Source organism: Equus przewalskii, chromosome 23, assembly GCF_037783145.1.
Source record: "Equus przewalskii isolate Varuska chromosome 23, EquPr2, whole genome shotgun sequence".
Lineage (NCBI taxonomy): Eukaryota > Metazoa > Chordata > Mammalia > Perissodactyla > Equidae > Equus > Equus przewalskii.
This window is the reverse complement of record NC_091853.1, coordinates 10749740-10771699: the sequence shown is the minus strand read 5'-3', so window position 1 is coordinate 10771699 and position 21960 is coordinate 10749740. Positions and strand designations below refer to the sequence as shown.

The window sequence follows — 21960 nt, the reverse complement described above, 5'->3', positions numbered from 1 at the left end:
AGACCTCCTGAAAGGCCGATTCTAGACCAGAGCTGCTCAGATCTTATTGTGTGTATGCACAACCCAGGGATCCGAATAAATGAAGACTCTGATTCAGTAGGACTCAGGCGGCACCTGAAATTCTGCATTTCTAACAAGCTTCCAGGCGAAGCCAATGCTGCTGGCCTTCAGCCCACACCGCGAGCAGCAGGACTCAAATTCAGAGCAGATGGAGATCTGCTCCTTTGAGGCTGGGCCTTTGTCAGCGGTGGGTGAGGGACAGACCCTCATCTAGCGACTTAAATACTTAAGTCTCCTCCTCCCACTTTCACCCATTTACTGCCGACACACACACACGCTCACACACAGACGCAAACACGCACCATAGACATGTTCGCCTAGTGACAATTCGTGTCACTTCTCTCTGTTCACATATCACCTGTATGATTATATTAGGTGACAGCAATAGAAAATGGAGGCATGGGAGTGTAAAGACATGAATGGAGAAATTCGAAAAAGAAGAAATAAGAATTTTAAATGTTCAACTTCAAAGATGTGCAGATTAAGAAAGTAAAAATTCTTGTTTCTCAGGTTGGCAAAGATAAAAAATAATAATAGCCTCTAGATTTGGTGACATTGTGGAGAACAGACACACTCATGCACTGCTGGGGAGAGAGGAAATTGGTAAACCATTCTGGAGAGGCATCTGGCAACCGTTGGCCAAAAACATTCACATCCTCCAACCCTGTAATTTCACTTCCGGGAATCATCATAAGGGAACAGTCTAAGAAGTATGTCTACAAGGATGAACAGGATATTCACAACAGCATTTTTTTTAATAGAAAAACAATACAGTAGACAATACAATAAACAATACAACAAACAACAGAATACTACTCTACCTTTAAAAATCACATTTTGGGGAGGGTGGAGGAATTGGATGAAGGGGATCAAAAGATACAAACTTCCAGTTATAAGATAAATAAGTACTGCGGATGTAATGTATGACATGATGACTAGAGTTTACACTGCTGTATGATATATTTGAAAGTTGCTAAAAAAGTAGATCCTAAAAGTTCTCATTACAAGGAAAAAAAAACATTCTTTTTGGTTTTTTTCTTTGCGAATCTCTATGAGATGACGGAAGTTAAACTTATTGTGGTAATCACTTCGCAACATATCTAAGCCAAGCTGTTATGCTGTATAACTTAAATTTATACAGTGATGAATGTCAGTTATATCCCAATAAAACTGAAAGAAAAATAAATTTTTAAAAATTTAAAAAAACAAAATAAATTAAAAAATAAAATTCACATCCTAGAAAAATATTTAGGAACCTAGAAAGATGCTTACAGCTTACTTATTAGAAAACAAGTTCTGAAACAATATATATGCTTTTATCCAAACTGGATAAAATAACAAATATGTGCTTATTTGCAAAGGGCAGATTCATAGGAAAGGGGTCACTTAATTTTTATATTTAACAGATTTTCTACAATAAACAACCTCTCTGAGTCTGTTTGCTCATCTGAAAAATGGAAGTAATCATAGTGGCTACTGCATGAAGATCAAACACATTAAGATGTGTAAAGCCTGATTATAGTAAACCCTCAAAAATGTACCCTATTATTAGTTTCAGCGATTTTTACCTTGTTTGCTGCTGTATCTCGAGCACCTAAACTGGAGCCTAGCACATATGAGACACTCAATAAATATTTGTTGAATAAACTAAGAACGACACACTGCACCTAGGACATTGGTAACATTAAAATCAGGTACGTTGGTTAGAACAGATCACAAAGGACACTAAGTAAGAGTTAACTAGTTTGGATTTTACACTCTGGATGACAAAGCAGATGCCACTGAAGGGTTTAAGTGGAGAAAGAGAGGACAGGACACATGGTGACCTACTCTGATTTGTTTGTTAGAAAATTATAAGTATGATGTCAGAAAATTGGAATAATAATAATAAAGTAAGGACAAAAATAAGTTAGCTAGTAAACAGTAAATTGGCTATTTCCATTTCTATATGGCCTGAAGGTTATCTAAACAAATTTTTCACTGCTTAGAAAAGTCTAGGAAGCAAAGCCTGGCCACGCTGAAGCCCAGCATTGTGAAGAAACAGGCCCAGCATTGCCACTGACCTGAAATAAATCTGGGGCAGCAGGAGCTCCCTTCCCCCTTCCTTGATCATTGCAGCAAAAAGCAACAAGGCTTTAGGCATTCATCACCTACTGCCTGACTGATTAGCTATTTTCTCGCTGAAAAAGTAATCCATGGGGGTCAAAAAACTACCTGGATAGCCAGCTTGGAGTTCTAGTGTGCCTTTCAGAGAGTGACCAACGCCTTCAGGGGCCTCAGGAGGATCTCTCAGGACAACCCGGCCTCATTCCCACCTTCCCCAGACTCTCCAGGACCCACAAATGGCCAAAGGGAGCCAGCCCAGCAGCAACTGAGAATCGAAAAGCTGGTTAATACTGTTCTAGCTAATAGAGCAGGCTGTGGCGTGAGATGCACTAGACCAGCCACACTTAATAACGCTACAACCCTGAGCACCATGCAGCAATTCTCTAGATCTCGTTTCCTTCATCCATAAAATGGAGATAAGAATACTACCTAATTTATAGGGTGTGGGGGAGATTAAATTAATTCATACATGTAAAACAATGAAAACTGTGCTTAGACCATAATAAGCATTCAATGTTATTATTCATCACTAATACAATTATTGTCATTGTAACATATATAGGCTTTCTTTCTTCAACTCTGTTATAAACTCCTTGAGAGCAGGTAATCCTGTCTTATACTTCCCCACACTCCCATTGCATCAAGGCCAATGTCTTGTCCATAGTAGGAATGGTAATTCACTAATGGGTTAAATCCACAAGAGGAAGTCAACAGACCTGCCAAGGGCATCCTTCCAATTGACAATGACCCTCTAAAAACTCCATTCCTCTAACAAAGAAAAACATTCATCTAATAAGAAGCAACCTCCTCCCCTTCTACACCACTCACTCCCCACAGTGGGGCAGTTATGATGACTACAGCGACCCCTAGAGAAATACGCTGGCTTTTCACCTCTTCCACATTACCTCCTAGGGATCCAGAAGAATCAAGAGCAGTCACAGGACTTTCGTCAGGGCCCCTCCACCCCTCTGCACTCATCCTGGGCAATTTCCCCTAGACTCAGACGTTGTGCCAACACTGTCCCTTATCTCAGTACATCTGAGCAACTTTAAATTATTTTTCCCCACCTAAGGAAATAAATAACTGAAGTTTAATAAATACCGAAATGTTCCTTATGTCTGGTTGTTCCCACCAAAAAAAAAGTCTCCCAAGTAATTTTAAACAAGTGGATTTTTTTTTTTTTTTTGGAATGTCATTTCAACCATTTTTAATAACTTTTGAGAACAAGCAGTATGAAATTTCCTGAGCCTTCAACACAGTCTGCTGGTCCTGTGACTATGGAATTCCACAAACAGCCCCTCCACGCCCAGTGGATAGATGGCTGTGGTTGCATACTGAGTGTCTGTGATGTGAGAGGAGTGGACTGGGTGCTTTTCCTCAGCAGAGGTGAAGAGCTGCCTGCAGGCTCCTCTTTCCATCAATCTGATCTCCCATCTTAACAAAAAAGACAAGCATCTCCTTGGAATTCCAACAAAACAGACATGCTCTAAGCCCCCAAAAGCAAAAGGCAGGTTGTGCAAAAGCTGAGAGAATGGTGTGAAGTCCCACACCTTAGAGAGCCTGGAGTGTTCTGAATCTCTTAATCTTGATAAGACACTTTAGTAGCCAGCACGGGACACAAAGACAGTGGCACCCACAGCAGGATGCCACAGCCCTTACCATCTGCAACCTGACCTCATCTCTATCGAGGTCCCTCCAAGAACTCTCTTTTATAACTCCAGGTAAGCAGCACAAACACCAACTTCCTGTTTGTTCTTTTCCTCTGCCAAATAAATAATTTTGAGATCCTGCTCAGAACTTTTCTTTGGCATTTCTTTTACCAGGTACAGTTTACAGAATCAATGTTGTCCTAAGAAGATGTGTTTAAATAGTGTTAAATATATACTTGACGATTCAGCGGCATTGCAGGAGTCTTTATTTAGGAAGCTTGAAGAAGATCATCTTGCAATGAAAATAATCTCCCAACTTATCAGTCAGCTAAGGTTCAATGTTTGCATATCAGGTTTTCTGAAAGTGAGATATCACAAGACCTTCACAGCATTAGTATTTGTCCAATGTGTCTTATATTCAGTCAGTGAACATGTACCACCCCAGGTGTACCTAATAAGACCTGAACATTTTTGCCTCAACCATGTGGTCACTCTGACTGCCTTCTAGGAAACAAGGTATATCCAGGGACCACACAAACCTAAACACTATGACCATCTGAACCCAAAGGGTCCGAGTCACATTTACCACCAGTTGGAAAATCTGAGAAGAAACAAGAGGGTATGAAGTGTGTGTTCTCAAACGGAACCCAGGTGAGTCTTCAGGACCCAGTGTTCAAAGAGAACCCCTAAAGCTGACCTCTGAGTAGACCCCTGCCATAAACTACCTTTGGCCACCTGGATCCTGAGTAAGAAAGAAAAAGAATAAGAAAAATAGGTGATCTAATTAATTGACATTTCAAGTTGAATGAGGACTAAAGTCATAAATATTGTTTTCCTTTTCTTATTAATATCTTTCTAAAATGTTTCCTTCTGATTTCCAACAAAAGATTTAAATTAACCAAAGGCAACCTGGAAAAGTTGAAATAACACCAAATTGGGAACAAAGAAACTTGGAATGTGGTCCCAACCTGCTGCTATGTAATATCTAGAAAGTACCTTTCCCTCTCTGGGCCTCACGGGCCTGTCTGTGCAGGAGAGGCTAGGCTGGTGCTGCTCTGATAGCCTGTGCCTGGGGTCTCTAGGCTCGTCCTGAAGGACTTCAAGGTCCTCATCTTTCTGACCACTTCTCGCTGTTACACATCCTGTGAAGGCGGACATAGAAGGCAGAAAGGATTGAGCTGAACCCACATCTCGATGGGCAGGTTTTGTTCCTGCTAGATTCCTCTTTTGAACTCATTCTGTAATCATGTGCCTCTGTCTTCTAAAAAGTGGAATAACTACAACATCATGGTTCGTTGAGGATACTGGTTAGTTGGAATCTACTGCATCAAGGTTTCATTACAAACAATTCAACGCTAAATCATATTGGATAGACATGCATGCATATCTACTCATAAGAGCTCAGGAAGAAGAGAATTTGCAAGCGCTAGAATGAACAGGGGAGGTCTTGGGGAAGACAGGCAAGAGACAGCCCTGGCTGCTCGGCCAGCAGTGTCTTGAGGGCAAGGCTTTGGGTCCTTCTCGTGCTACCACGTCACCACAGGAGGATGAAAACAGCAACTAGCATGGACCAAGCACATACTAAGCACCAGGCAGAGCTCTAAGCTTGTGCTGTGTATGAATGTATCTAACCATCACAATAATTCTATGAGACAGAAACGATCAGTACTCCAGCTTTAGAGATGAGGGGACTTTAACTTGCCAAGTTCACACAGCTAGTGGAGGGCTCAAGTCTAGAACATCTGGCTCCAGATCCTGAATTCCTAACCACTACATTAAGGAAAGAATTTAGATGGATGAAGAGATTGAGGTAGGACATTTAAGGTGAGGAGACAGCTTGTGCAGAGGCCAGGAGCTGGTAACAGGCAGGGCACGCGGAGATGCGAGAAAGACTTCCCTGACTCAGCAGGCGGTTGACTCTGAGGAGTCAAAGAGATCAAGCTCTGTGTGTAGAAAGGGGCCAGATTCTCCATCCTTCCATTCAACGCAAAGTGCCCACTCCACTCCAGGCCCTGCCCTGAGTGCTGGGGTGACACATGGATGATGGAAATCCAGCAAAGCCCCTAGAAGCCTACAGGCAATTGGAAGGCTCCGACTGCTGAGCTGAGGAGCTTGAACTTGAACTGCAAGTGGGAACCACGAACGGTGTTGGCCGGGAGTCTAGTAGAAGGTTGCAGTCTAGTGGGGGGGGGGGGGGGCCAGGAGGACGGACAGTGACAGAAGCGCTGGGAAAAGCAAGGTCAGCGGTTGCCTTTCCCTCTCCTGCCCAGCCTTCTGCAGCGCAACATATGGCTCGCCTCTCCTAAGTCCCAGACCCTGCAGTGGGCAGAGTACCAGAGGGGTTGGGGCCACCTCCTTGCACCCCCTCCTCTGCCAAGGCTGGTCCTGGCTAAGGTCAGGCCAGTGACACAATACACTCTGTCCAAGGGCCCAGTAAGACTGCCACACCCAGGGAGGGCATTGTGCCCAAGATTACCTCCATCCTCAGGACTCGCGCCACGGGCCAGATTATAAGATATTCTATTGTGTGATTATTTCACGTTATTAATGTGCCTTGAAACAAACCATGTCTAAAATAGATCTCTGCTGTGGTTAGGGTTTATTATTATTCTGCATAAAGTTGGAGTTTATTTCAAAAATAGTTCTTGAATACCTACTTTGTGCTCAATAAACGTGCTGAATAAATGAATTCGTAAGTAAATGGATTTAAAAAAATTGATCTAGTTACTGCCTGTAAGTGCTTCATGTTAAAAGAATTTCACCCCCCAAAAAAGAACTTGTGATAATTCCAGATTTTAAGAGGACCAGAGGAGCAAAGGCTGGAAAGACTTGGAACCAAGGAAAGTTTCCAGCCCCCTGCTTGCTTCTCCTCAGGACTGGCAAAATTAACTTTCTCTAGCTACACTCTCCCCTCCTCTCCCTCCCGCCCACGGGAATAATGTCAACAGGTAGATTTTTGCACAAAGCAAAAGTTTTAGAGAGAATGAGAAAGAGACAATACGTACAAACCAGAAGCAGCAAATAAAGAGAATAATTTCTGAAAGTTTAGAAATAATCAGTTAAACCAAGTTGCAATTACATCCAATTTTTCCAGGAGACTAGTTCCTGGTCGATATTTATCAAGTACAGATAGATCTGAAGGGGCGGAGGAAGGGGGAGTTGAGGTGGAAGATAAAGGTAACCACTCCTTCTAGGTATTTTGGAGTGAATTTCAAACCTCTTAGCCATCTTCCAAATCAAGAGAACTTAAAGATTACCACGTCTTCCTGTCCCTACTTCCAAACAGAATAATTCACTTCACAACTTATAGGACAGAATCTTGCCCTTCACTTATTCACTCACACATCCATTCTCTTATCAAATATTTATTGGATTTATTGGATTACTGCTGACAATGCACTAGGTGTTACGGGTAGGGCAGAGGACAAAGTCGAGCCCCTGACTTCAAGAAGCCTGTAGCCCTGTGGGGGAGCCAGCCTAGAAAAGAAATGGCGTGGCAGTAAGATGTCTGTTTGTTTAACATCAGCCCCCAAGACACTGCCTGACACACAGGAAGAGCTCGACAAGTATGTGTTGAATGAATAAAAAGGGAATTATGCTAAGTTGATCTAAGTGTCTTGACAAGGCTGAGTCCAGCATACCAGGAAAACCCATGAGAGAACAAACCTACATCAGGGAGACCACAGAAGATTTCCTGGAAGAGATGTCACATTAACAAAAACCCGGGGCGTGACTAAGGGTGAGTCAGGTGAATGTGGGTTTGGGGAGTATTTTCCTATTAGGAGATAAAATACAAAGGGCAGAGGCCAGGGAAAGAGCAGTGTATCTGTGTCTCTGCTAGTAGGCTGATGTTGCTGGAAGTTAACTGAGAGTGTGTGTGCGTGCTAGTGCATGTGAGTGTGGTTTTGAGTGTGGATGACTGTGTGTGAGGGAGTAGGTGACTATGCATGTGTGAGTGTGCATGAACGTAGGTGCACATACGTGTGTACATGTGTACGAATGGGTGTGTGCATGTGTGTCTATCCTGCAAGGCAGCCATGAACCCGAGGATGTAGTAAGGTCCCATATGGCATACTAAGAAAGTGGAACCTTATCCTGAGCACACAGGGGGGTCATCCAAGGGTCTTAGGCAGCAAAGTGACATGAGAAAGCTCCCTTTGGTGCAGTCAGTTAGCTGAAGAATGAATTGGTGTCTCAGGTGAGAGACATCCAGAAGTAACGTGGCCAAAATCAGGCAGCAGCCACAGAGATGAACAGGACAGGCCCAGAAGACATCGCCAAGGTGAAACAGACGTGACTTGTGGTTGATGACTGGTGCTACCTATGGCGCTGAGGGAGGTGGGGCGAGGGTCAGTGACGTGGGACAAGAACTCCCAGAGTTCTGGCCACGGACCGGGCCCCATGCTGAGACCAAGGAAGCCGGAGGAGTGGGACTGAGATGGAAGGGGTCAGCTGAGACAGGCTGGGGCCCTTCACTCCTTACTGCTCCTGCCGTAAAAATCAGAGACAGCTTCGCACAGTGAATAAGAACATGTTCTTTAGGGACAGAGCTCAGGCCCAAATCTTGGTGCTACGTGAACTAGCTGTGCGACCTTGGGCAACATCCTACTCCTCTCTGTGCTCCAGCTTCTCCGTCTACTTCCTCAGGTTGTTCTGAGGAGCACATGAGTTAATATTTGTAAAGTGACCACGGTCACGCCGGGCACAGAATAAGTACCACGTGAGTATCTGTCGAACAAACATCCCTTCAATAATTTCTTAGAATGACTGAGCCTGCAGAGCAGGCTTTACATTTCTGCCCTTGGTCTTCCAGTGTCCTCCTGTGTGTTTCTGCTGTCCCTTGCTATGGGTTACAGTGCTTTATCACAAGGCCTTGAGACGTGGATCTCTCTTACCTGAACACAGAAGCTCTCTGAACCTGTCTGCTTCTGACGTCCACCCCCCGCGCCCCGAGCCGAGCTTCTGGGTAGAGTACACCAGACACCGCTCCCCGTCTTCACTCCCTCACCCTCATTCATGTCTCCACTTACCATAATCGGGAGTCTCCTCCCAGAACCCCAACTCTGGAGAGAAACTGCTCTCCCTGAAGTCACCAGTGATCTCCTAACTGCTGGATCCAAGGAACCCACTTCAGGCCTGCTGGCTTGCCACGTGGCCCGGGGCCCTGTGACACATTGAGAACTCTATCCTTTTCCCTTTTCCCTTTCCCCAATTCTGCTGCCTCCCAGCCCTCCTTCCCTGGCCTCGAGGAATCCTCAGGTTGTCCAGGCAGGACTGGCCCTCCTGGCGGCAGAGCTATAATAACCTACAGGTCTGCTCCCACTCGACAGTGAGCACCTTCCAGGTATAGGCCTGCCTTACTCATTCTTGATTCTCCACCACATGAGAGAAGCTCAGTAAGTGTTGAATGAATGAAGAAACGAATGGATGAATGAGCAAACAGAACAAACCACTTCACCTCTTTCCTAATCTTCAGAACATACAGCAATTATTTGCATGAAAGTTAGCAAATGCTGAGTCACCGCTCGAACGATGACTCACTAACCGATTGATTAACCTCTCAGCTCTGTGACTTCCCCTCAGATCAGTAACTGGACTTCCAACCCAGAAATGAGCCATAATTCCTGGTCTTGATATCCCAACTTGTTGCCATGGCAATGCTTCAACTTCAAACTGTTCTGAGACTCTGGGTCCCAGTGACCATGTTGTACATTTGGGCAGAACCGATTTCTTCACCGCTCACTTCTGACTCATAAAGAGAATTGGGATGTTTTGTTTGCCCACAGTGCTTTATTTGCTGGATGTTCTCTTTTTCAAAAAATCCAAAAAGTGGGACTGTTTTAAGGCAGGTAGTGAACATGAGAAGGAGAGGATGCTTTATTTTTTTGACAAAAACTTAACATAGAGGCAAGCTTTCTGGAAGTTGCTGGGCTCACGGGGTGTGTGAGACGAACAGAATGGGATTTGATGAGCCCCCAGAGTAACCTAATTCTGTGTAGGGAAATACAGAAGCACGGAATTTATACACTTGTTTATGGCACTAGGAACTGAAGCTAACGGATGTTCTGAGCATACAGGCTCAGAATCCAGACGAAGGTGCAACCTCCCTCTCTTGTTTATTTGGCCTCTCAAAGCATAGACGAGGACGGGACGAGAAGGAGCCAGGCCTCCTGGCACACACATTCTGAATGACTCAGTTAGGCAGCCCCAGAGGAACAATAAAGAGCGTGAAGGAGGGAGCAAGAGTTGAGGGAGGACAAAGCTTTGCGGGTGACGGGCGAACGGCTGAACTGACTGGGGCTGCCAGAGGTGATTCCTACTTTCCAGTCCTGCCCCTGTCACGCGTGAATATTTCCAACCTGACAACCTGCACTCCACCCAAGAATACACGGAGAGTCCCCGTGGGTTTCCATCTCACACCTGAGGACTGGAAGAGAACACTCAGCTCACAGAGGACAGAAGAGAGCAGCTAATGGCGCCCCCTAGGTTGGTCAGAGCCCCTCCCCCTGCACTGTCTGCCCGCGATCCCAAAAGGACCTAGAAGTCAGGCAGTAACTGAAGGTTGGGGATGAGGACAGGAGACGCAATAATGAGTGCCCGGCACTGAAGCTGGCGTGTGACGAGCAGGACAACCACAGGGTCATGCTCAGAGGAAAGCCCTCTGTGCTACCACCTGGAAGCAGCTGCACCCCAGACACCTGGATAACTCCCAAGTCCCAGATCTAACCCTTGTGAGTGAGACCCCAGGCCCTGACCAGAGTGGGACAAAAGGACACAGCAGTGCCCGGGCATCCGAAGCTGGAACACAGGAGAAAGTTCAGGGCAGTATAAGGGGGCTGTATGGGCTTTGTATTCCCTCCTCCCCTCTGATTTTCTTCTCCTTTGCCTCCTGAAGGTGCTGCCACATCAGAGTCTGATGTGCTGTGACTTCTGAGGGCCTAAGTGTTCTCAAACACATGTCGTTTAGGGCTCAGGCCGTGTAAAGAAATAGAAAGCAATGCAGTTTGGGCCAAAGGAGAACACCCTCCATGCACAGCAGGGTCCAGGAAGAAAGGGCCATCTTAGGATGCCCTCCAGAAGCCAGAGGAGGGAGCCTGATGACAGCACCCATCTCAACCAGTAAGGGCTCCCAGGGACTGCAAAGGCCTCAGAACAGGGGTCCAGATGTCTCTATTCATTGTTCAAGACAACGGCACATTTTGCAAAGACCACCCAGGTACTATCCGATGTAAGCAGTGCCTGAACCCTAAGCATCAGAAGCCCTTTTCATTTCAGAGGGTCAGAAACATAAAACCAAACCCTCACGCAAATTGGTGCAGCCACTTCTAAAAAAACAGTCTGGCAGTGCCTCAGAATGCTAAGCAGAGTTACCCTATGACCCAGCAATTCCAACCCCAGGCACCTACCCAAGAGAAATAAAAATATAAGTCCACTCGTGCACAACGTTCATAGCAGTACTATTCATAATAGCTAAAAAGCGGAAGTCATCAAAACATCCATCAACTGAAGAACGGATAAACAAAATGTGGTAAAATTTATGGAATATTACTCGGCAATAAAAAGAAATGAAGCTGATACATGCTAAAACATGATGAACCACAAGTGAAAGAAGCCAGATTCAAAAGACCACATATTCTATGAAATGGCCAGAAGAGGCAGATCTAGCGAGACAGAGGATAGACTGGCGGCTGTCTCTGGCTACAGCGGCTCTGGAAGGAGAGCAGGGAAACGGAAGGGGACTGCTCGTGGGTACGGTGTTTCTTCTGGGTGGAATGAAAATGTTCTAAAATTAGATTGTGGTAACGGTTGCGCAACTCTGTAAATATCCTAAAAAAGCATTAATTGTACAGTTTAAACAGGTGAATTTTATGGTATGGAAGTTACAACTCAAATGCTACTTTTTTGAAAAAAAGAAAATAAATAAATATAAACGCCACCTGGAATGCTCACACCAAGAAACTAGCAGGACTTGTTTCCTATAGGAAATCTCCGGGAAGTTTTGTTTTTACGTGAACAAAAGGTGTTTCTCTACACTGACACTGCCACAGTCTCTCTGTTGCTATTATCCTGGATAGTGTGAAACTAGGCGGCAAAGCAGAAGAGGACTGTGGAAGAAGCCTGGTGGGCAGGGAGAGCCCTCCACACCAGGGGTTAGCAAACTATGACCTGAGGGCAAATCCGGCCTGCCACTTGTTTTTGTAAAGTTTTACTGGAACACAGCCATGCTTACTCATTTATATATTGTCTATGGCTGCTTGCACAGTCTAACAACAGAGTAGTTGCAACAGAGACCTATGGCCTGCAAAGCCTAAACCATTCACTAGTATTCCTTTACAGGAAAAGTGTGCCAACCCCTGCTCTAGACTCATGAGTCTAGAGTCTTGCTACTTAAATCATGGTCCACACACTAGAAGCATCAGCATCACCTGGGAGCCTGTCAGAAATGCAGAATCTCAGGCTGCCCCAGACCAACTGAATCAGAATCTACATTTGTGTTAGTTAGTTGAGTTAGGGCAAGAAGCAGATGCCAAGATGGGATTAAATGCGCAAGGATTTTATTAAGGGAGACACCTATGAGAGAAAATACGGAAGGAGCCTGAAAAGTCTGGGAGAGCCATCAGTCCGTGATACAAGTCCGACCTCGAAGGAAGGAAAGAGGGAAGGAAGGGTGGATGGAAGCACTGTAGATTGCTGTGCAGTCTAAGGAGTGTTCTGCAAGACCTCCAAGAGTCCTCAAGCCAGAGCCGGCTGTCAGAGGAGTCCTTTCTCTCTCAGGAACTGGTTTGTCAGTGCAAACGCAGTAATGACTTCAGAGCACAGCACCTGGGGTCCTTGGTCAAGGAAACGCCCTGCAGTGGGAGGTCTGTGAGGCATATTCTCATTGCATTTACCACGAGGTGCACTCTCACGGCAGCCATGACATTTTAAGAAGAATGTCAGCTGATCCCCAGGTATATTTAAGTTTGAGAAGCAATGCTCTAGAGCACGAGTTGGCAAACTTTTTCTACAAAAGGCCAGATAGTGAGTGTCTTAGGCTTTGCAGGCCATAAAGACTCTGCTGCAATTACTCAACTCTGCCATTTAGCCTAGAAGCAGCCACAGAGAATGCGAGGGTATGGCTGGGTTCCAATAAAACTTTATTTACAAATCAGTCTTCAACTTTGGACCAGACGTGGCCCCTAGGCCACAGTATACCAACCTCTGCTCTAGAGTGGTGGGGTTTAAGCTTTTTTAAAGTAACGAAACTCTTTCTTCATATGAGACAGATGAGAGAGGAGCTGGTCCTGCTGAAGGTGGGAGAGGAGCCTGGCACCTGGCAATTCCCCTCATAAGTCCCTGAGACACTACTGCCGGTAGCAAAAGCAGAATTTGAAAGCCACTGCCCTGGTTCCCCACAAGATACCTCCAGTTTCAGAAAGTTCCTTTCAGCATTTTTGTCATCCCTAATGGGCATCAAGCAATCTAAATTTCCACCCTGTTCTATAAACATAACTGAGGGTTTAACACTGTGCTAGATATTTAGGAAAGACAAAGGTGAATCAGACACGCATTTGGCTCCTAGGGAACTTCAGCGGATACAAATGAGATGTGCACAGAACTAATATGGCAGGAAACAACGTGCAGCCAAGGAAACAGCCATGAAGGGCCATGGAGGCAGGGAAGTGGAGAGATGGCTTCCACACAGGAATGGGGAGAGCTCCATGGATGAGGGCTCAGCAGCGAGCTATGAAAGGAGGGGGCCGAGTGACAGTCTGATTTCCTTCTAAAACCAGACGCCTCTCTTCTCGAGGGCCATTTGTCCACATGGTAAAAACTCTTCTACAGCAGATGCTAACTTACAACCATCAGGGCACACGCCTTGCCCACACAAGCAATCTCATGTATCTTATCCTCGTCATGGTGGGCAAACCCACCCCCCAAGACCAACAACAGCCCTCACATCCATGGTTCTTCCATGACAAGGACAGGGTTGCTATGACTTCGCCGCACATCTAGGTCCTGATCAGGGAGCAGAGCTATAAAATGGAAGAAAATGGGCAATTCTTTAGGGTCCCGTAAGGGCAAACACTCTTTGACCATTGCTGCCATACAGGAGGAGGCAGCTAAGAAGGAGGGTCACGGAATCCTTATCTAAGAGGAGCTCTGGGAAAGGTGTGGACCTGGCCCTTCACCTATCAGTGAGTCCTACTGGATAAAGGGGGAGAGAGTACACATGGCAAGCCTTTTAAATTCTCTTTACATCTATGTTGATACTTCTATGTATGTGAATGTGTCTTCTGCAAAGCTCCACACTCCACAAGAACGAGACTCTTCACCCTGAGTACACAGCTCCCCTATTGGGAGAAGGGGATGCCGCAGCATCCTGTGAAATTTCATTTATTAGATGTCATTCAAAACAAAAAAAGCCATTCATGTGCCCTAAACAAGGGACTTCAAGCCTAAGGTCAACAGACGCTAGCCATCAGGAAATCCAGAAAGTTATGTAAGACTATGTGACCTGTTGAAAGTTATGTAAACTATGTGAACGTGTACATTTTTCTGGCGAGTGAGCATAGCTTTCATCAGATTCTCAAAAGGGTTTGTGACCCTCAAAAAGCCTTAGTACTACTGTGCAATTTATTCAAAATAGTACTGCCCAGGGTAAAAAGAACAAATGATTAAAAAAAAGAGAGTCCTTTCAGGCATCTGATTCTGCAGTGTTCTCAATCATCTTGAGACCGTCTCGTGAAAAATCATATCTACCATCATTCCTATTTTACAGATCAGCAAACTAAATTCCTAGGAAATTAATGTCAATATCCCACCTAAGGGAAAATTACAGATTAGTAGGTTAGAACCAAAGATGAGTAGATTAACACACTGCTCTTCATAATGATGGCCTCCCACTGTTAATGCCATGTCATAAATAAACACCAGGGTCAAGCTCTGTGTTGGGCACTCTACATACATGACTTATTTAAACATCCTAACAACTCTGCAAGACATTATCTCATTTCTCACTTTGAAGAAACCAAGGCTCAGAAAAGTCCAATCGATTGCCAAAGATTGCAGCACTGATAAGTGTCAGAGATGGGATATGATTCCAGGTCTGTCTGACTCCCAAGTTCTACACTGGGATCCGCTCTAAGACTTGGATCCTCAGAGGAGGAAAACTCCTTCAAGTCAGGGACAGTTTCTTAGACATCTTTGTATTCCCTGTGGTGCCTTGCCGTGCTTTGCATGGCAAAGCACTCAGTAAATATTTGTTGAATGAAGAAACGTGGGCTCGGGCTCCAGTTCTGTCCTGGACTTACTGACTCAGTCTCCTGCAACTTGGAGCTGCAGGTGGTTACTCAGCTGGGCAACTTCAGGGAACATTTGAAATCAATTATGGGTGAGGAGGAACCTATTAAAAGTTTCTCTTCTGTGTATGTTGGGGTTGAAGGAGAGGAGAGGAAGTTGAGAAGGAAGGAAAGGAACAGGATGGCTCAGGGTTGAGTGCTGCAGCTTAAAGATTTCACACCAGGATGGGACAGAATTTGGCATAAGTCCACTGCTGAGTTCCAACACCTCATCCAAATGGGTTCCTGACCTCGGGCTACTCCTCAGTGGCCACACATCCCTAAGTTGCCAGGCTCCTGAGTCGTTACTTTGATGCAGGCCCCACACTGGAGCAGTTGCGCACAGTCCTTTCCTAGGCCTCAGCTGCCCTGCTTCAGAGCTACAGGAGACAGGCAACTTCAGAAGGTCTAACTTGCAGGCCACCCAGCACCACTGCTCCCCCACTAGGGGCCGGAGAGAATCTCAGCACCTAAAGTCTGTGAGGCCTGTACTGTCCTCAGCCCTAAATAAAGCATTCAGGAAATCCATTCTGGAGTCCAACTTCCTATTTTGGAAGAATGTAGGAGTTTGGTGTGGAGGAGGGAGGAAACTCTCATTGATCGTGTTTTCTTTACTAGTTGCTACAAGGGTAAGTTACTCACAGCTCCAGAATGCCACTTTAGCTCCTTCACATAGGCCCTGCAAAAAGTCTTGTATGAGGCTGACCCTAAGGGATGCCTACCGACAACGCTCTGGGAGGGAGTGACTAGATACAGCCCAGAGGCCAGGGCAGGGACAGCCCTCCAAGAAACCAGGCACATTCCCCACTACGTGGCTTCCAAAGAGGTGCCGCCTCTCCTGTGCATGAAGCAACACTGCCACCTAGTGCCCTGTGTGGGAAGTATTCCCTGAGGCCCCACATCTCAGGAGGGTTCCCCTACAATGGCTGGTGTGGCTGAATGGCTTGACATCTCTGCTGAGAAGAAAATGTCGCAAGTTTGGTGGATTGAGAAGTGGGAAAGTGGGTCTGAGTTAAGTAGGGAGAAGCTGAGGTTTGAGAGCTGTTGGAAAAGAGTGTGGGAGCCAAGTCGTGCAGCGTCCTGGGTCATCCTCAGTGGATTACGCTCAGAGCTACAACCACTGAATTGTATTTAGCTCCCAGGAACACGATTCAGTTGTCGTTCTCCATGGATGAAGGCCAGCCATCCCAGGAACAGGCAGTGACCAGCTAAAGGACCAGTGCCAGGGTCAGGGAGGGAAGAAGACGTCTGCTCTGTTGATAGGAGCGAGTGTATCAGTGGCAATCAGAGACTGGCCCCCTCATGGCTCTCAGCCGTGGGACCACAGGTGAAGTGTAAGGAGCTAAGCACAACGAGTAGACAAGTATGCCTAGGCCCTCGGGAGCCTGGTTGCTGGAATCCTGAAGAATGCAGGCCTTGTTCCCAGCTCCATCTTCCCCAGACTTTTACCCTAAATCTTTCCTGAATATTTTCTGATATGCAGATGTCTGAAGAAAGACATAGCGTGGATGGCGGAGAGGAGAAAGACCTGGGTACTCCCTGCCCTCAGCCTGCCTGGTGTGGACCTACAGGGGAAATACCAGTACCCCACCGGGGCCACTTTGATTTGAAGAGAAAGAAACCTCAGAAGCTAGACTGTCTGAAAAAGATTTCCTGCCTAATTGTACGTGCTCAGGGAGGTTAAGAGAGTTCAGATGGGCACTCTGAGAGGGATCTGAGTGTGTGTGCTGTGGCAGGTGGGGGGCTGGTGGTTGGTGGGGACAGGTGGGCAAGGGAGGGAGATATACGGGGGGTGGGGCGAGGAGGTCCACAAGCAATGCTGTAACTAGAATCAAATCATGACGCTGCTCTCCTCCATGCAGGTCATGAGACAGAAGGTCATGGAAGGGACAGGACAGGGGTCAGGTACCCCAGGTCTGGGTTTGTACAACCCCAAGAAATAATCTCTAAGAGCCTCCCTCACGCATTCCTGCTGAATCCTCCCCTAATTCTTCACAGCCAAGAGACTGATCCCAGGTCCCCAGGTTGCTACTGCAAGAGGAGGGATAAGCAGAGCCGTGGGTCTCCGTCTAGACTGCAAGCATACAGTTTCCCTGGCAGATGGGTACTAGGAAGCGAGATCAGGCAGCAAGAAGATGTCATCTGGGAAAAACTGTGAAGCTGCCAACTCTGATCAGATAATCATCTCATTATTTCTTCCATTTGGCCCCAGAATAAGGATTTCCTTCTACTCTTTCTCTACCCCCACCTATCTTACAGCCCAGCCCCTTCTCTCTCCCCTCCCATCACCCCCTCGCCCACCTAAAAATAAAGTAAAGCTAAATCACAAAACTCGAGAGTGCTCAGTGTCTGGGAATCCCAGCTTGCAAAGGAGAAATCACAGCCAAACGGGGAGACAGCGTGTCCGGAAGTGATGTTCCAGCAACACCCCATCGAAAGAGGCTCCCTCCTTCCAGATTTCTTTCTCTAGTCTGAAACTTATTTGCATGCATCGAGCAACCTGAGAAGTTTCTAAGTGGGGGAGTTGTCGAGCACGTCAGGGGCTCTGGGGTTCCATTCCCACTCTGCCCCAGGCAGGCCTCTCCTTGCTTCGGTTTCCCCATCAACGTAATGGGACCGGCAAACATCAGGGAGTGTTGTGGATAATCCAAATTAGTAAGATTAAAATGGTTCTAAAATGGTGCCTAGTCTCGCGTGAGGTTCTGTCATGGGGGATCCAAAGGGACAATGAGACACTAAATGATGAAATATCACATCTAATCCCCCACCCCTTGCTTGAAACCCTCAGCAAGACAAGAGAGACAGTTATTCTTAACCCTACTCTTTCCTTGTCCTCCTGGGTGACTTTCCATGAAAGCCAAGATCTGGGTATAGTGGAAAATAAGTGTAGGTAATGTTCCCAGACATTACCTCAATTAAAACCATAGAGTTATACAAGGTGCATTTTAAGGTCCCTCTTACAACAGCCAGGGCTAGAAACCAGGATCCTGGCTTGCGACCCACCTTCTCTAGTTACCCCTGCTGTTCCTAGGCTGGACACATGATTGTTAGGACAAAGCAAAGGGGACTCCAGGATCTGGACTAGGCAGCAGCTTTCTGCTAAGTTCCAGGGCTGCTCAAAGAACAGGGAACCAGTCAGGACCCAATGGCTGTGGACCTGGCAGCCTTGTTCTCTCGCTGCCCCAGGTCCATGGGTTCTCACATAGTTTCAATGTTGCCTGCGTATCTCATACAGGACTACTAGAAATGATAGAGTGTGATACCTCTTCCCTACTGACAAGGAAGCAGAGATCTTCCCCTTTAAAGAGGGGTAAGGGAGGGAGCTGGAGGTCTCCTGAGTGCCAGCGCAATGTGCACAATCACATGAGATCAATACGAGGGACAAATGCTCTTGTGGTTACAGAGTCATTATCTGGATGATGTCTGGACTCCTGCTGTGCTGATGAATAAGGCCCTTCCCCCTCTTTCCCTGGCCAGCCCTTCCTGGTTTTCCTGCTCTGTCCCCTTCCCCTCTTTGCCCCCTATGTCTAACCCAACCAAAAATGAAGTCAGCCATACCCCGAGAACCACAGAAAGCCCAAGAGTGGGTTATTACCTGCAATGATGGCTGGGTTGTTCTGGCCTCCCTCCGGTTTCACCCAGACTTCCACCGTGAACTCCTCCCGGGGAATCTCAGCCAGCACTTCTGGACGCAGCAGCAGCCTCTCCCGCCTCCCCGAGAAGTACAAGACAGGCAGTCCTCTGTCGGGGTTAAAGGTCTCTGCTTCCCCGTAGGGGTCCCCTCCACCATCCTGGATGCTGTCCTCCAGTGGACTGTTTCTGTCCCCGTGCACAAAGGCATGCTGGGGCCAACGTTGGAAACGCCAGGGAGAGACGTCGGGATCTCCCTGCCTGCCCTCTGCCTGCCCCTTCACGGCCTGGCGACGACGCCTGGTCTTGGCCAGGCCCTTCCTTTGGGTCCCTGGTTCGCGTTCCTTTGGGCGTGCGAAGGTGGTGGTAATGGTGGCAGCCATGACTGAGCCTTCCTGAATGTCAGCCTCACCTAGAGACTCCTTGGATGCCGGATCACCAAGATAAGTGTCATCATGTCCCCGCAGCTCAGATTGCCCAATAGGACCATCCCCTGCCTGAGGGGCAGCTGGCTGCTCAGCCTCACTCCTCACTCCGGCACTTCCACTTGGGTCTGGGGGAACATGGCTCACAGCCACTCCATCGGCAGCTGGCTTACTCTGACCTGCATGGTGGTTTCCCTGATCCCCCAGAGCGTAGGGTCTCAGGTAGTTCCCAGGCCTGCTGGGGTAAACCCCAAAGAGATGATGCTGGGGAGCAGCTCTGAGTCTTCGAACCTTGGCCCCCAGCCAACAGCGTTCTCCTTCTGACAGCACCTGATTCAGGTGTCCCCTCTGAACCAAGGATCTCTTGCGTGTCCAGCCGGGCTCAGAGCTGGCAGTACCGAGTGCCCACGCTGCCAGAATCACCAGGCTTATTCTCAGGATCCTTAAGCACATCATACCTCCCCCGGCTCTTTATACAGAACCAGAAGTCAACCTCTGGGTACCACGCCGGAATGATGAGGAGAAGAGAAAGAGACAGCTAGCAGTGGACTCGCAGTCACCGAGGAGACCGTTTTGTTCACGGACCAAACTTTTCAAGAAGGCCCAAAGAGTGCCTCTTCCAGCTACCTGTGCCGGGCTGTGCCCGCGTGGCCCCTGTGCCTCACCCACGGTGTGCGCTTCCCTCACCTGCTCCCTTGACCTTTCTCTCCTTGCTCTAGTTTAGTCCCTGCAGAATGAAGTTCATTTCTCTGGATCCCTTTGAATTTCCCCCCAGACAGCTCAGTTTTCTTTCCTTTTTTATTCTCCTTCTTCAAAAGCCCCTCCCCTCGCTGGTACTATAAGAGGGACACATGGACATGAGCCAAACCCTCTCAGATACACGCTCACTCACAAACACATCCCCTCACCACCTGAGGTCACTAAAAAGAAGCTTATCCCCTTTTTGTCATTCCTCTCTCCTTCGTCCTTCCCTAGGAGTTACCTTCTCTTGTAGTCCTTAAGCTAAAATATCTTCACCTCCAAACAAATCACTCGAACCTGTATCCAGAGACAGAATGTGATGCTGATTATCTAAAAATGCACAAAGAAGCTTGGGGCACAAAAATCCAAGCTGGTACTTAACTTTCACTCTCCAGATGTCCTCCTCAGCAGATCCCCATGCAGCTTCCAGGCTGCTTGTGCAGGTCCGAATGTTTCCCTCAGCTAGGGACTTGCGGCTGTGGAGTGCTGAAGGTTTTTTTAATCCCCTTCCAACTTGTTGGCGTGTTGCGAGTCTCCGTAAAGTTCTCCTTTGGAGTGCCAGTCTGACGTCCTGATAACCTGATGAGTCTGAGAGCTGTTGACTTCAGCTTCGGAGAGGCTTGTGGGTCCCTGGGAAGATGGAAAAGAGAGCAAGAAGAAGAGCATAGACTTCAGGGGACCTGTTCTCTCCGGTCCCTCCTGCTCCCCTTCTCTCCCTTTCTCTCTGCCTGTAATTATCTTCTTGTTTGTTTCATTTAAAGACAATGATGATGTCAAAGCCAATAAGTTCGGTGCATCACTCCACCTACTCCCTGTCCCCTCCTTCCTCCTGAAAACCTCCCCACCTCACTGAGGCACAGGGGACAGACGCTGCTCTCGGTGTCCCCGGTGAACATCTCGGGCTTTCTCTCTCAGCAGCCGCAGCCTACACAATCAATACAAACAATCGATACTGTTTTGGAGCACTCTTTCCTGTGTGTATTCTCTCTCTCACACACACACACACTCACGCACTCACACATGCGTTGTGAGCAGACCTGCTTACTGCCTAATAAATCCATGCCAGCCTTTTAGGGACCACTTGCATCTCTTTCTTTTGTGTGGCCACTAACCTCCTGTATTTTTTCTTATTTCAATCACTTGGGATTTAAAAGAACAATACCTCCAATTCCCTTTATATTGGACATTGAGAGAAAGAAGAAATCAATTATCCCGCTGTAAGAAGGATTAAATGGAAATGCCATGAATTCATGCTACACAGATCTTATGCTCTCTGAAGTTTCTCTGAAGTTACTAAAAGTCACCATATGCGGAGTGAGCAAATAAACAAATGAGATGCTCAAAATTAGAAATGACAAAAATGAACAGCTAGCCCCCAAGCAACTATTTTCTCACCTGATTTGAAATGAGTGGATAAGATGGGGAAGTAAATAAGGCAATTTTAACCTCTGTAATAATGTTTATCTAGATACAGGCTATCGCAAAGAGTCCTACCCCCTGAATGTGCGTGTACACACACACACACACGCACACACACACAACATGGTTCTGAATTCTCAACACAGGTAAAGATGTCTGACCAGAAGTGGGCACAAAACAGGTAGAGAAACATATTGGGTCCTTCATTCATTAATAAGAAAAATCACTCCCACTTCTAAAATCTCTGCTGTGTTCCCCACATTTAAAACATGCAGCCCACACTGTTTGGAGTAAGATCACACTGCCTCTTTGCCTTGGGTCTCCTCATCGTCTTCTAAACTCCTCTACCCCGGCTAATAACTGACCCATTTGCTTTAAAAATGCTGTATCCTAGACACCCCATCCCTGGCTTGTCCTGTTTCCCTAGGCAGCATCCACTGGAGCCTCAAAGGAAGTCTCCAAAGACGATATCAATTCAGGCACGTGGATTTTACTAAACAGAAATCCCTGATCCTAGACTGTCCTTTTTCCTTTTATCATTTTCCTATCTCCCTTCACTTTTCTGACTCAGTCCTTTTTTTCCTTTTTTTCCCTGAAGCAGCTCAATAG

At 46.8% G+C, this 21960-nt stretch overlaps 1 protein-coding gene across 1 annotated transcript in view; it reads right to left on the bottom strand.

The window, feature by feature from the left end:
* The window catches only part of PAPPA2 (pappalysin 2), a 255583-nt gene extending 235619 nt beyond the window's left edge, over positions 1-19964 (bottom strand). Inside the window, exon 1 of the mRNA XM_008522125.2 lies at positions 18732-19964. Within this exon, the coding sequence (XP_008520347.2) occupies positions 18732-19647 (916 nt within the window). The 5' untranslated portion in view covers positions 19648-19964. The remainder of the gene's footprint in view (positions 1-18731) is intronic.
* Positions 19965-21960: the final 1996 nt, after the last annotated feature.